Source organism: Eurypyga helias, unplaced genomic scaffold, assembly GCF_000690775.1.
Source record: "Eurypyga helias isolate BGI_N326 unplaced genomic scaffold, ASM69077v1 scaffold28187, whole genome shotgun sequence".
Classification (NCBI taxonomy): domain Eukaryota; kingdom Metazoa; phylum Chordata; class Aves; order Eurypygiformes; family Eurypygidae; genus Eurypyga; species Eurypyga helias.
The window spans coordinates 49,342-61,708 of NW_010260214.1; the positions used below are offsets into that span (position 1 = coordinate 49,342).

At 39.2% G+C, this 12,367-nt stretch overlaps 1 protein-coding gene across 1 annotated transcript in view; it reads right to left on the minus strand.

The window, feature by feature from the left end:
- Nucleotides 1-12,367, minus strand: part of LOC104512117 (breast carcinoma-amplified sequence 3) — a gene marked incomplete at both ends in the record, with an annotated part of 102,026 nt that overhangs the window by 48,824 nt on the left and 40,835 nt on the right. The window contains 2 exons of the mRNA XM_010154971.1: nt 1,694-1,777; nt 3,486-3,562. Of these exons, the coding sequence (XP_010153273.1) occupies nt 1,694-1,777; nt 3,486-3,562 (161 nt within the window). The remainder of the gene's footprint in view (nt 1-1,693; nt 1,778-3,485; nt 3,563-12,367) is intronic.

Genomic DNA, 12,367 nt, shown 5'->3' on the forward strand with positions numbered 1-12,367 from the left:
TTTATCCCTGTCCAGAGGCTAACAGTCTTTTTCTGTCCTGTGACTAGAAACACATTTTATCTTCAGTAGCCATCCACATGATGCAACATCACCACTTCAGCATTGCATATATTTAGCTTAATGTGGGAATTTCTGGATTGTGATCTTGGGCTAGTACTACGCACGCAGGAGGCAAGGCAAACATGTTGCACCTTACAGGCTTTAAAACCTGGTTATTCATGCTCTTTGGGGGTAAGAGCTATAGATGTCCTCCCTTTTTATATTTTTTTAGTCTGTCAGTAAGAATTTAAACAGAACAGTGCTTAGTCTTTGATGCCTACTCCAATGCTTTGACAATTATTATATGGTTTAAGAAAGATTTGGGCTGTTCTCCTTCAGTCAGGACTGGGCTTGGCTGTGGCAGTACAGTCATTTGTAAGGTTTCACTGCATCTGACCTTAACCGTGGCTGATCATGCTAAGCCAGTTGTTTTTCAAACTTATCTGTGCTATGAGAAACATGTTAATGATGCGGAGATGGATGGAGTTTGATATTTCCCCCTCTTTTTTTTTTTCCTGATGGTGAAGGCATGCAAACAGATACAGCAAATTTCAGATGTCTTCACAAGAACAGCAAATCCAAGTTCTCCTCAACGATGTAAAAAACCTGTGATTTTTCTCCTGCTCCAACCACAGTGAGATTCTGTCCAAAGCTATGCTGATGGAGTATGTTTGGGTTTGTTTTGCTTCCACATGAGATGGCATGCCCTACATCTCCCTTTGTGGGTTCTTGTAACTGTTGTTTTCTTCAGTGATGCTGAGCTTTCTGCTCTGTGCTGTCATTTAATTCCTATTATTAGATTTGTTTTGTTGTGTATATCAGAAATGAAAAGGCTAGTGGTTACAATGAAAGTTTGTAATCAGCACAAAGTTCGCCAGACAATGCCAGAAGTCACTTTGTGTGTGCCTGTGTGAGAAAAAGAAATTACTTGGCAAAATGCTGCAGGCAAGTCCTCAAGGAAAGGAGTGGGGGGCGGGAATAGTAAAACATCAGTTCTGTATACCTCTTTGGCTCATTTAAGATTTTTTTCCGAGCCATGGTCTTTTGATACTATGAAAACCCAGACATTTCTCTGAAAACAGAGGGATACTGTAACGTCATCTGACCTAAGAAAACGAGGCAATGGAACCTATATGCAAACAGTCATTAATAAACACTAACCTTTAAAGAAAGCTGCCAGGTAATTAGCTTCAGTACTCTGTCATCCTTCAGAGAGTAAAACACATAATGCTAGTGTGCTTGACTCCAAAAAGCACCAAGCACTTGTAAAGTCGGTTTTGATGATGCTAAAAGACTAATGATTCACAATGTTGATTTCTAATCATGTAAACTCGTAGTATTATGAGTAACCATTATACAAAATCATTTTACTATAATCTTCCTCTAACACAGGTCACTGTCATGAACCACTGTTTGTAATAAATAATATTAACCAAAAAAAATCAGCTCAGGTGGACAGAATACATTGTCAAAACCCCAGCTACTCAAGAGATTGGCAGGATCAGGACCATAGGCACGGCGCTAAAGCTAGGATGCTTCTTATGTGTTTTCCATTTTGTGAGTGGGGGGGGACGATGACACAGTACAATTCAGCAAGGAAACCTAATAATTATCTTACATGATAACCTCTCCCAGCAGCAGATGATGTACTCACTTTGGCAGCACTAATGACTGTGGCAGTGTAAGACTGAATGTTGTCTCCACAGGCTCCACCACGGGATTGATGGCATCGGATCAGCTACAAGAAGACAGACAGCAACCAAGTAACTACTATTAAACTACACAAACCCATAACCCATTACCATAGCTTTTATTTGTCATGTACAGTGGTGTGTTTTTTCCTACAAATAGCAAAAAGCCCTGCTGAGACACTTAACCCCTTTTTATAATCTTCTGGGTGCCACCCAGACTGTCGCGTACTCAGCTCCAGTTTTCAATTACAAGATGAGTAGTCACTAAGAATTCATAAACTTTGAAATGGTGGGATTTTTGGTCTGGCAGCAATACCACAAATAAATTTAAATAAATATAATCAAAAGCTCTAGCCATGTATATGTAACATTAAATATCTGACATTCTAAGAATCTGAGTATGGCTTTCCCCTCATTTTTATGACTAGCAAGCAAAGAAAAGACAAAGGAAAAGAGCTGCTTTAAACTTTGCTTTTAATAGATTAAAGGAACATACAGGAGATTTACTCTGTATCGCCTTCCTTCACAATTAGTAAGTCAAAACAAGATTCTGCTACCTGCCATGATCCTACAAAAGCAGTTTTTGCCTTTGAACCCTAACTAACACTACAATCTGTGCTTCTAAATACAACAGCAAAACAACTATAGATATTTGTTGCCTGTACAAAGAACACGTGGCCTGTTTAACTGAAAGAAAATTAAAAACCACTGTAAGATGTATTTGGTTCTACAGGCTTACTTTCCTTAAATAAAAATAGTTTAACTAGGGACAAAGGAGATGTCTACAGTGAATGTACCTGGGAACACACAAGCCACTTCAATTCATTCTGTGATATAATTCTTTTGCTGATCAGTGGCTTTTTTTTTTGGCAGTAGCACTTTGAAATCCCAGGCTGACTGGTTTAGTTTTACAAAACCACATAGGCGTGGCATTAAAGGAAAATTTGGAGAGAAATCAGTTGTGCTAGAGAAGGCGTCTGCCTCTCTGATAATTTCTGGGTCAGCTCTAGAAACAGCTATTCCAGTCACAGGTGGAAGGGAGAAAAAACATCTGCTTTGAAATAAAAATAAGGCATTAGAAGAAGTTGCATTTAACATTTTCAAACGCTTAAAGCTTTAAACACACAATCACTTTTCTGGCCTAGGGCTGAGTAAGACCTGTGCTAAATGTTTTGCTTGGGATCTATTTTCTTCTTTTGCCTCTAGAAATAAGAGAAAATAATTCAACATCATCTTTTTCTTCTTCTCCCTGGAGCCTAGCTATTTCAACAGTGTTAAGAAGTGTCCATTCTAATGCTGTTTCCCAATTTACAAAGTGCAGCACTGTACTGTCTCATACAAACTCTGGCTCTGTCAGACTCAGTTTCTCTAAACAGGATTTAGGAATCCTCACTTGCCCACCTTTCAGAGGCATCTGTGATTAAGTGCTTTAAACTTTTTACATGCGAAATGTGTTGATTATTGAACAACCTCACTGAAAACACGTTGATGGCTGTCTTCTCTGCCTATACTACTTACATATTTCTGCCCTCCAAGTTCATGTAAATCAAAAATGCAGAGTAAAGACATATATGAACACCAAAGCACAATCAGTGTGGGTCCAAGATTAGGTCTGTCAGCATTACGCAGGTCCTCTTACAAATAATTTTTTTCAAAAGACTTGACTTTTCTTCCCCCTCCCCTCCTCCCCAAAATACAAAAGAATGAAATACAGAAACAAAGAAAAGAATTTTTTGAAATTAAACCTTTCCTTACCTTATTTTCTGCATAAGCAAGCCAACGGCTTCCAAGAGCAATAGGATTCATGTTTGGCCCTGGACAAGGATAGCAGCCTGAAAAGTTTTGAAAGGCAACATTAAGAAATATCTTAATGACTTCTTACAAAGAATTTTCTTTATTGCCAAGAAAACAAAAAGTCTAAACAAAAACCTTTCAATTCCTAATATCCCTCAGTAAATGCTTGCATTTTTGTTCCTAGAGATAAGACTGTGGTTAGATGAGCTATTTCGAACAGTTAATTATGTGTAAATACTCATTTCTCCTTATGCTTACATTTTTTTAATTCCATTTTGATACAGTGGGGTAAGGAGAATATTTAAAAGTTTGACTAGATTGGTTGCATATCTTCACACTTTAATCAATTTTACTCAACTGACATCCTTCAGCAGTTTCAGTCCGATTCAAGATTCTAGATTTTTGTGCTATGAAAAGGTGTGTTTTCCTTTTGCTTTGGTTTTTAATAATTCTATATACAAGTCTTCGGCTTCCCAAAATACCTCTGCATGCACTTAACTTTACAGTCAGCAAATTTGTAATTTCTTTAAAATCAATGGCAAAGTTTCCACCGTTCACCTGCTTTTCGTTACCTTTATATAATCATTAAAAATAAATATATATACACATGCATAAAGATTAACATAAAATAGAGAAGTATTCCTGGGGATTAAAAGGTGAAAATACCCATTACAGAATGCCACTGAAAATAGCTGTGAACTAAAACATGCCAAGGCATAAAGTGAATCAGGCCCACGTTAAATGTAATTTAATATATCAAGTCTGAGTTAACAAAAGCAAAATAAATCCCAAAAAAGAACAATGACCAAGAATACCACACTATTAGCCACTAAAAAAAAAAAGGAACAACAGCATTTTAAATTGTTGCAAACAATTAGATAAAGCTTTTCATTTATAATTAAAGATAAGTAATCTACAATTAAAAGTAGCATGGTGACCCTGATCCTAATTGCTATTGCTGTCCTACTTCCATGTCCCGTTTCCACTCCTTTGTTTTTCGTCATTTTAGATTAAGCTCTTTTGGGTGGACGGCTGCTCTTTCTACATCAACATGTAATCCCTGCCTGTATTTAGTGCTCAAATCCTACTCACGTATCTGAACTTTAGTATGCTCGCCCTGGCACTGCCAGCGCCCGTGCTGCGTGGTGCCAACCGGCTGATTTCAGTGGGGTCCTTGGCAAGGCCTGAAGGTTCAGGTACGGAACTCGCACGGATGAAGCCACAGAACCGTTTATGAATTAGGGTCCTGATGATAAGATTTGACCTTGAGCGTTCAAATTTAAGCTAGTAACCTAAAGCCTTCAGCCACGTGCGTAATACCATTTACTAGGCCTAAATCCATTCTGGTACACTAAAACATATATATATAGATATAAGAAATACTGCTTAAGTAGAGAGACTGGGGGAAGGAGGGGACTATCAAACAAATGGTTAATCTCCGTTTTCATCAGTTTTTGGGGAACACGGACAATTGGGTAATTCATATGCTCTCACTGGCTGGCCAAGAAATAAAACATCTGAACTGAGACATGTGTGTCTCATTTAAAGGGGCCTGTTAGCTGATCCTGTATCACAGGCAGGAGGAGCACGGAGATCAAGCAAACACCATTTTAGAAGAACACACAGACCCAACTGCAATTACTGCAAAAAATCCTGCACCGCCTTCTGAGAAGCAGCATATAAAAACCAAAGATGCAGCTAGCGAAGCTGCTATTTCCCCAAAGTCTCTTCGGTCAGACTCCTGCATACTGATCTGCCGACCACAGTGAGAAAGGGCAGAGCAATGTACCCCCTGCATTCTGCAAATATCAGGGGCTTTCCGAGAAGGCCCCCAAACTGTCCAGAACTTTCAGTGAGGACAACAGACCTTGAAAAGGTTAATGGCATTATTTTCAAGGCTTGCAAAACGGTGCGAAAGCTGCGTGGCAGCGTGTTAACTAGAGCACACAGGTGTAAGCTCCAACAGGTGTTGGACAACGCTTAGACACACGCGATGGCATGTTGCTGGGCACGTGCCCAAAGGGCTGCTATACCGCTCGTGCCGCCCAAGATGAACGGCTCCTTACTGCATTTTTAGAGAAGAGCAGTGAGAGTATTGCACAATCCAAAAGATCACAGCAAGCCATTTCAAAGGTCATAAAGCAATGGAAGGAGAAAGGCAGCAATTCATCCAATTAAATCCATCTCAGGCCAGGAAAGCAAAACCAAGGGAATATTTTGTAAGGCCTTATCAATGCCTTGATCTCAGGAAGGAAAACGAATTCTGAAGAGATGATGCCACAACTGTTATTGCATTCCAGAAGTGCATAAAATGTGGGTAGCCAGAGCCTCTTAAGGAACAAAGCAAGCAAAATAAAGGTTGTAAATACAGCCCTAGGTAGTAAATACAAACGAGTTCTTCCGGTGACATTATAGATCAGGACCAGTAAAGTTTTAATGCTGACTTCTGCTTTGGCAATTCTTATGTTGGTCAGGAAAGACATTCAGGTCCCCCCAAACTTCATTTATTTTAATTCCTTTCCATGATTAAAACATATCATTAAAGGCTGTCAGGTGACATCCCTCATCATAAAAATCTCTACAGCGACTTCAGAGTCGGTCACTGGCATTTCACAAACTCTGCAAGCACCTCTTAACATCCCTGCAGCAGCAAACAAAAGGAGCATCGGCCCACAGATGCACTGTACTGACAAAACTCAAGCAATTCAACAACTCCTGGCAAAAAAAAACCAAAACATCTTGGCTGGAAAGGGAGATGTTCCCAATTACTTCAGTGAATCGAGGTAAATGCAGAACTGCAAAAAGCATTATTCTTCAAATAACTTCTTAGTTATTTGATTAATTTATCTTAGAAGAACTGCAATCACCTTCACCAAATGCACTGTAGGTAGTTTGTTCCATGAACTGGACTCAGTCAGTCAGACACAGCCCCACACACAAATCAGCCCATGCTAATAATAACCTCCACAGAGGTCAACAATTCAACTCAGCACTAAACCCTACTCTCTGATACGAAAAAACAGCGTAAGAAAAGAGCTATTTCCTCCCTTTCTTTTCTTTGCAAGTCTCTTGCATTTTGGAAATTTGCAGCAGTACAAGGATAAACAAAGGGTTATACTTCATGGGAAGGAAAAGCAAATTGTTTTTCTGCTTTCCAAAAAGAACAGCTGGAGTCAGCAGAACATCATCTTCTAGGCAAATGAAAAGACAGACACAGCGTGACCTATCAAGCTCAGCCATCCAATCATTAGCAGCCTAACTCTCTTAAAGATTAACTTCTACTTCTACTGAACTTCAAAACAACTGAGGAAAAATCTATTCTAAGCAACAACAACAGCAATTGTAGCATGTTTACAATAGGAATGAACATAATGAGAGTGCAGAACTAACTGTCAAGACGACCAAAGTTTCCAAGCTTTAATGACAGTATGAAGAGGTCATCCAAGAAAAGATCACTCGGGGAAAGTCCTTCCCAAAGTACAGCAAATCAAGCAAGTACTAGAACACTTCTCATCTTCGAATCATCTTTCCTGGGACTATCACCCACAACAGTATAGGTGAACACCTACTGCAAACTATTTCAAATGTTTTCAAGTACACAACTCCTCTCTCTCTCTCTCTCTGCTTTACAATGACACCCAAAGGAAATGCACTACTTCAAAGCTGTGAAAAGGCTAACATAGAAAAATACTATTTTGAGAGTCTGAATTGAAGTTTTCTGTTAACTCAAGTTCCTACGCCCAGGAACTCCAACCGGTGCTGGCCTAAGCAACACTGATGAGTAAGAAATGGGCTCCAGGCTCCCTCCAAACCTGGCTAACAGCCAAGGATTTCGCAGGCAGCACCCTGGTACCTCATATTCTGTGCCCTGGTTTTCCCATTCCCAAGACGCAAGCTTACCTAGAGTAAAACGGTACCATAGGTAAACCTTTCAGCATTACAATTTCTTAGTTTCTTCCTGTCTTTTTTCTTATTTTTTAAACAACTGAGTTATAAATTTATAATCTGAAATAAGCATATAGTTTGTGATTATTTGGATTCAAAGATGGTTTTAACATCAACACAGCAGCAAGAAAGCTATGTATTTAGTTTTACTAAGAATACGTGAATCCTAAAAGATGCTTAAAGTTCTCCAAAGAGCACACAAACATTTGTTTAATGAGTGAGCAGAAAGAAGGCATGTCTATTTTACCTTATTTTCCAATTATTTTTATGAAAGTCTCTACCACACTTTGGAGATTCATACCCACGTCCCCACAGCAAAGGAAATCACCCCCTCTGCTCATTCTGAAAACTCGGACACACACGCACTTCTCTGACTAAATCTTTCCATTGAAGTATGCTCCTACAGAAAACGAAGGCCCCAGTCCTTTTCTTAAACTGATATTAAAACGCTCACCCCTTAGCTTCAGTAAGGGCAGTGTGAACACACAGCAGCCAAGAAGAGAAAAGCAACACATTCCTCTCCTCCTACTTAGCTTTTAAACAAACAGCGCGTTGGGAAAATGCTGGTAAGAGGTGCAAGGCCATTAAAAGTCTTGTCAGCTATAACAGATTCAGCCAAGAAATCACAAAACATGCCACTATTAAAACTTGAACCATTTCTATTGAGGCAGCTCTTCAAACGCCACAGCTTTTTCATGAGGAAAATAAAGCTTAATAAAAAGATGGAGAGATATATATGTACACACACCCCTATATGAGGCTATAGATAAACTCAAAAGCCAAATATGGGATGGAGAGCTAGAGGCTAACCACTGCAGGAATCCCGATATCCGTAAAAACTTCGCAGTTTGCTACTTCACATCCAAGCACACAATCTTCGGAATCCCAGAAGCAATTACGCCTGTAGACGCCTAAGTTAGACAGCTCCGTTCTTCTGGAGGAGCAGAGCTGTGCATCTGTCAGCATGCTACTGCTGCGAGGCAACCCGGTGTTCGATGTGCTCTCTGTGTGCCCCTCCCATTCATCAAGCACAGATGATGCATGTGCTCTGAAGGACTCTGCACATGTACCAAACACAGTACATACCAACATGAACCGTTTAAAAAACACACCATTTTTTAATTGCATATTAAAAAACTGAGTATCTTCAAATATGCATTTCTAAATGCTTATTTAAATATGCAGACCAGCATTTTAATAACAATTTTCCCCCGGAAGTGAGCACTATCAGAGTTAATTCTGTAAATTTTTTTGCTTGGTCTTTCTTCAGAAACATCCTCCACAGTCTGAATGGCTCCATTAATGAAGAGCTAAAGACGATATTATCAACGTATTCCAACCCAAATACACACCAGAAGGCAACTCTGAGCCAAGTCAGAGCTTATTTCCAGTTTACACAACTATGTACTCACAACTGAATGCAGCTCCTTCCCCAGAGTCGAGCTGTGTTTCCTTCTCAAACCTCACTAAAATATAGTATAAAAAGACAGGCAGAAAACTGTTGCAAGTTACTGTGTGAATGAATAACGCTAAAAGGAATGAAAAAGCCAAATCAGAAGCATACAGAAAAACTTCGACTTCTTCAAACACATCCCAACATCATTATCCTAAGACATTACAGGTTGTTTTTTTAGTTTTACAGCATATTGTAAGAAATAATCTTCTCTACACCTACTCGGGGGAGGGGGGTGGGGAAGGGGGCCGGGAGAGAGGCCACAGAATCTGTTTGTGATATTTTCCAGGCTTTCATCCCCTCGATCTTGAATTTGTTTTCACTTTGTAATGAAAACCATTTTAGTAAGTTGTTCTCTTCTACGTTCTCTCCCCCAAAAACCCCCAGCAGTTTAATAGGAAAACTCTCTTTTTCCATAATTTTCGTTACTTTCTTTTCCCCAATTCTCTCTGATTTCCTCTGCACTAATACATCATCATCCTTTTTCAGTATCAGTTGTAAGAATTATCCCCATAATTACTGTAAATTTTTTTTTAATGGATATTCCACATCTTGTATCCGTGAGGAATACATACAAGTCTTGCCCAGTTTTATTTCAAGCTACTACTCTCTGTGAGCCCTTCTACAATATGTGGCAGGAATGGGCAGTATTATGATAATATCTTAGGACTCTGTCTCCAATCCCAAACCCTGGCAGACAGTGCATCTCTTTGGAGCGTGATGCACATGACACTGGGACAAGATACAGTCAGCACACACAAGGAACACTGGCCAAGGCAGGAGATCTCCACAGCTAACTTACACCCTAGGGCAAAATTAAGCCAAAAATATGTGGCAGGAATAGGCAGTATTATGATAATATCTTAGGACTCTGTCTCCAATCCCAAACCCTGGCAGACAGTGCATCTCTTTGGAGCGTGATGCACATGACACTGGGACAAGATACAGTCAGCACACACAAGGAACACTGGCCAAGGCAGGAGATCTCCACAGCTAACTTACACCCTAGGGCAAAATTAAGCCAAACCTTACTGAAAAAGCAGATTACTTGATAAACAAAGATTTTACTGTTTAAGTGTGTGGAGAGGTTCACTACAGGTGACACATGGCACCTTAACTGTACACAGTTTTCTCAGCAAATTCCAAAATATGTAACACTCTTCAACCAAAATTAGTTGCCTTTAATTATTCAAGGTATTCACCAGATATGGTGAATTCACCAGGTATGTGAAGCAGTGGTATTGTGTATCCATTTTAAAAGTATGTGAAGCAGTGGTATTGTGTATTTTTAAATAAATAGCTATAATAACCCACTAATGCTATGCTACTTTTCAGTCACTGGATATGGCTTATGATCAATTAATCATTTTTCCTAGGTTTTATGAAATATACAGCACTCTGTAGTAAAGAAATCACAAAACTGCATTCTTAAGTCTTGCAATCCAAAGCATCTAGAAAACAGATCCATGACAGAGAGCATAGAAAGGGTATATACAATAAGTGCCGGGTAGAGTGATACTGTTGTTGCAAAAGCATTGTTTACTCCAACGAAAACAAATATAAGTTGTTTTATCTAATATTTTTTTATTTGGTTGTTCTGTTGTTGGTGGTGTTTTTTTTAGCATCACCAAGCAAACCGAATTTATTTGTTTATACACTGTATAAAGTAATATTGTTTATAAATTCCTCTGGGTTACTTCTAGATTAAAGGCCCTATGTAAACGTTATTACTCTCAGGCTGTCACATGCTTTCCAAAACTCTATTGTTCTTGTACTTCCTTCTCTTTAAGTATCACTCAAAAACTAAGCAAAAGAGCTAACCAGAAGGATGCACCCTACTGTGTAATCATGCTTGCCATCCATTCCTTTGTCTTTTAAACCAGAGAGGCATTATCACTATTAACACACTAAATAAATAATAATTGAAAAAACCTAGAAATAAAGTGAAAAAGTAAAGCCACAAACACTACATATCGTCATCATCCCCCACCCTTGCAGGGCAATATTCACAGCACACGTCACGTTCACAACAGACCCAGCCCTGCGATGAGTTGCATTTTGTGCCATCCGGGATTAGAAGGACAGGATTCCCTCTCACAAGCCTGGAGAAGGACAACAGATATAATTTATGATCATCACTATTATTGCTACTACTAGTATTATTATTACTAGAGACCTCCTTTTCCTGTCCATTCTATCATGTCAGTTTTAAGCATTTTACTGTTACTCTGTAGGTCTAAAACCAGTACTAGAGCTTTCACTAAAAATATCTATGGCCTTCAATGTTCATTAGGCTTGGTTGTTTAACTTCTCATAGATTCAACTGATTTCAGGATAAACTATATTTTAATCTTGGGTTTACTCTTTTTGTTCAGAGAACTGGACAGTGATAAATACCAGCGTTACTCCTGAGGTTGTTGTTCCTGTACAGGACAATGTGAATAAGATGACTCTGGTTTGGCCTTTCACACTAAGGATTTGGGTGCTTTAGATAAAAATAACGTACACAGAAACAAAGAGCACTTCCTGTTCTGCACATAATTTTTAAAACTGTCAAACCCAGGAGATATGACAGCTATCTGTCTTGGGTACCAGTGCCTTGTTTCTGTTCATGCAATTTTTCTGTTGTATTTACACTTTCCTGCAATGCAGCAAAACACCCTGTAAGCAACGAAGACGTTCGTTTCCATAAGTCTAACACGTGGCCCTAAAGACCTTTTCCAAAAGTATTCCAACATTACCCTGTAATAGTGATACGCTGATTCCCACACTCAGGATAGAACCTGCTGTTATAAACACCACCATTAAAAAGGAAAAGCAAGCTGAAATCAACATTTCTTGGGGAAGGCAGTTACAAATGTCAGTAAGGGGGTGTGTGTGTGTGTATGTGCATGCCTATAGAAATAGTACAATTCACAGGAACGTATTCTTCATTGCTCAAGAAAACACTGTGAAACAGGAACTCCCATCCCACCTGCCGTAAGGACTTTCGATCTGAAGAGCCTCCCTCCACAGACAGGAATCCTATCAATTATTATACCATGTGGGATATCCAGGATAAATTCCACTCCCTGATCACAGTTGAGAAGGGAAACGTACACACAGAAGTTCTTGAAGAATGTAACTCTTCAGGCATTAGACCTTTGCCTAAGACATCCAGTGCTGTTACTTCAAAACGAAGAGATCAAACTGCTCCCGTGTGCCCATCAGGGAAAAGGAATTCTAACAAAGCTAACAAAAATGCCAAAAAAGCCTAGATGATTTCCAGTTCAGACCTGTGACAAACTGAAACCACCATATTATTTCTTGCATGTGAATGTCAGGGAAAATAGGAATATCACATCAAAATTGCAGATTAGAGTACCAAACACATTTAGTTTGGGGGTGTTTGTTTATTTTGAGAGGGGCAGGTGGGGTGCATTTAACATATGCTGAATAATTTTTG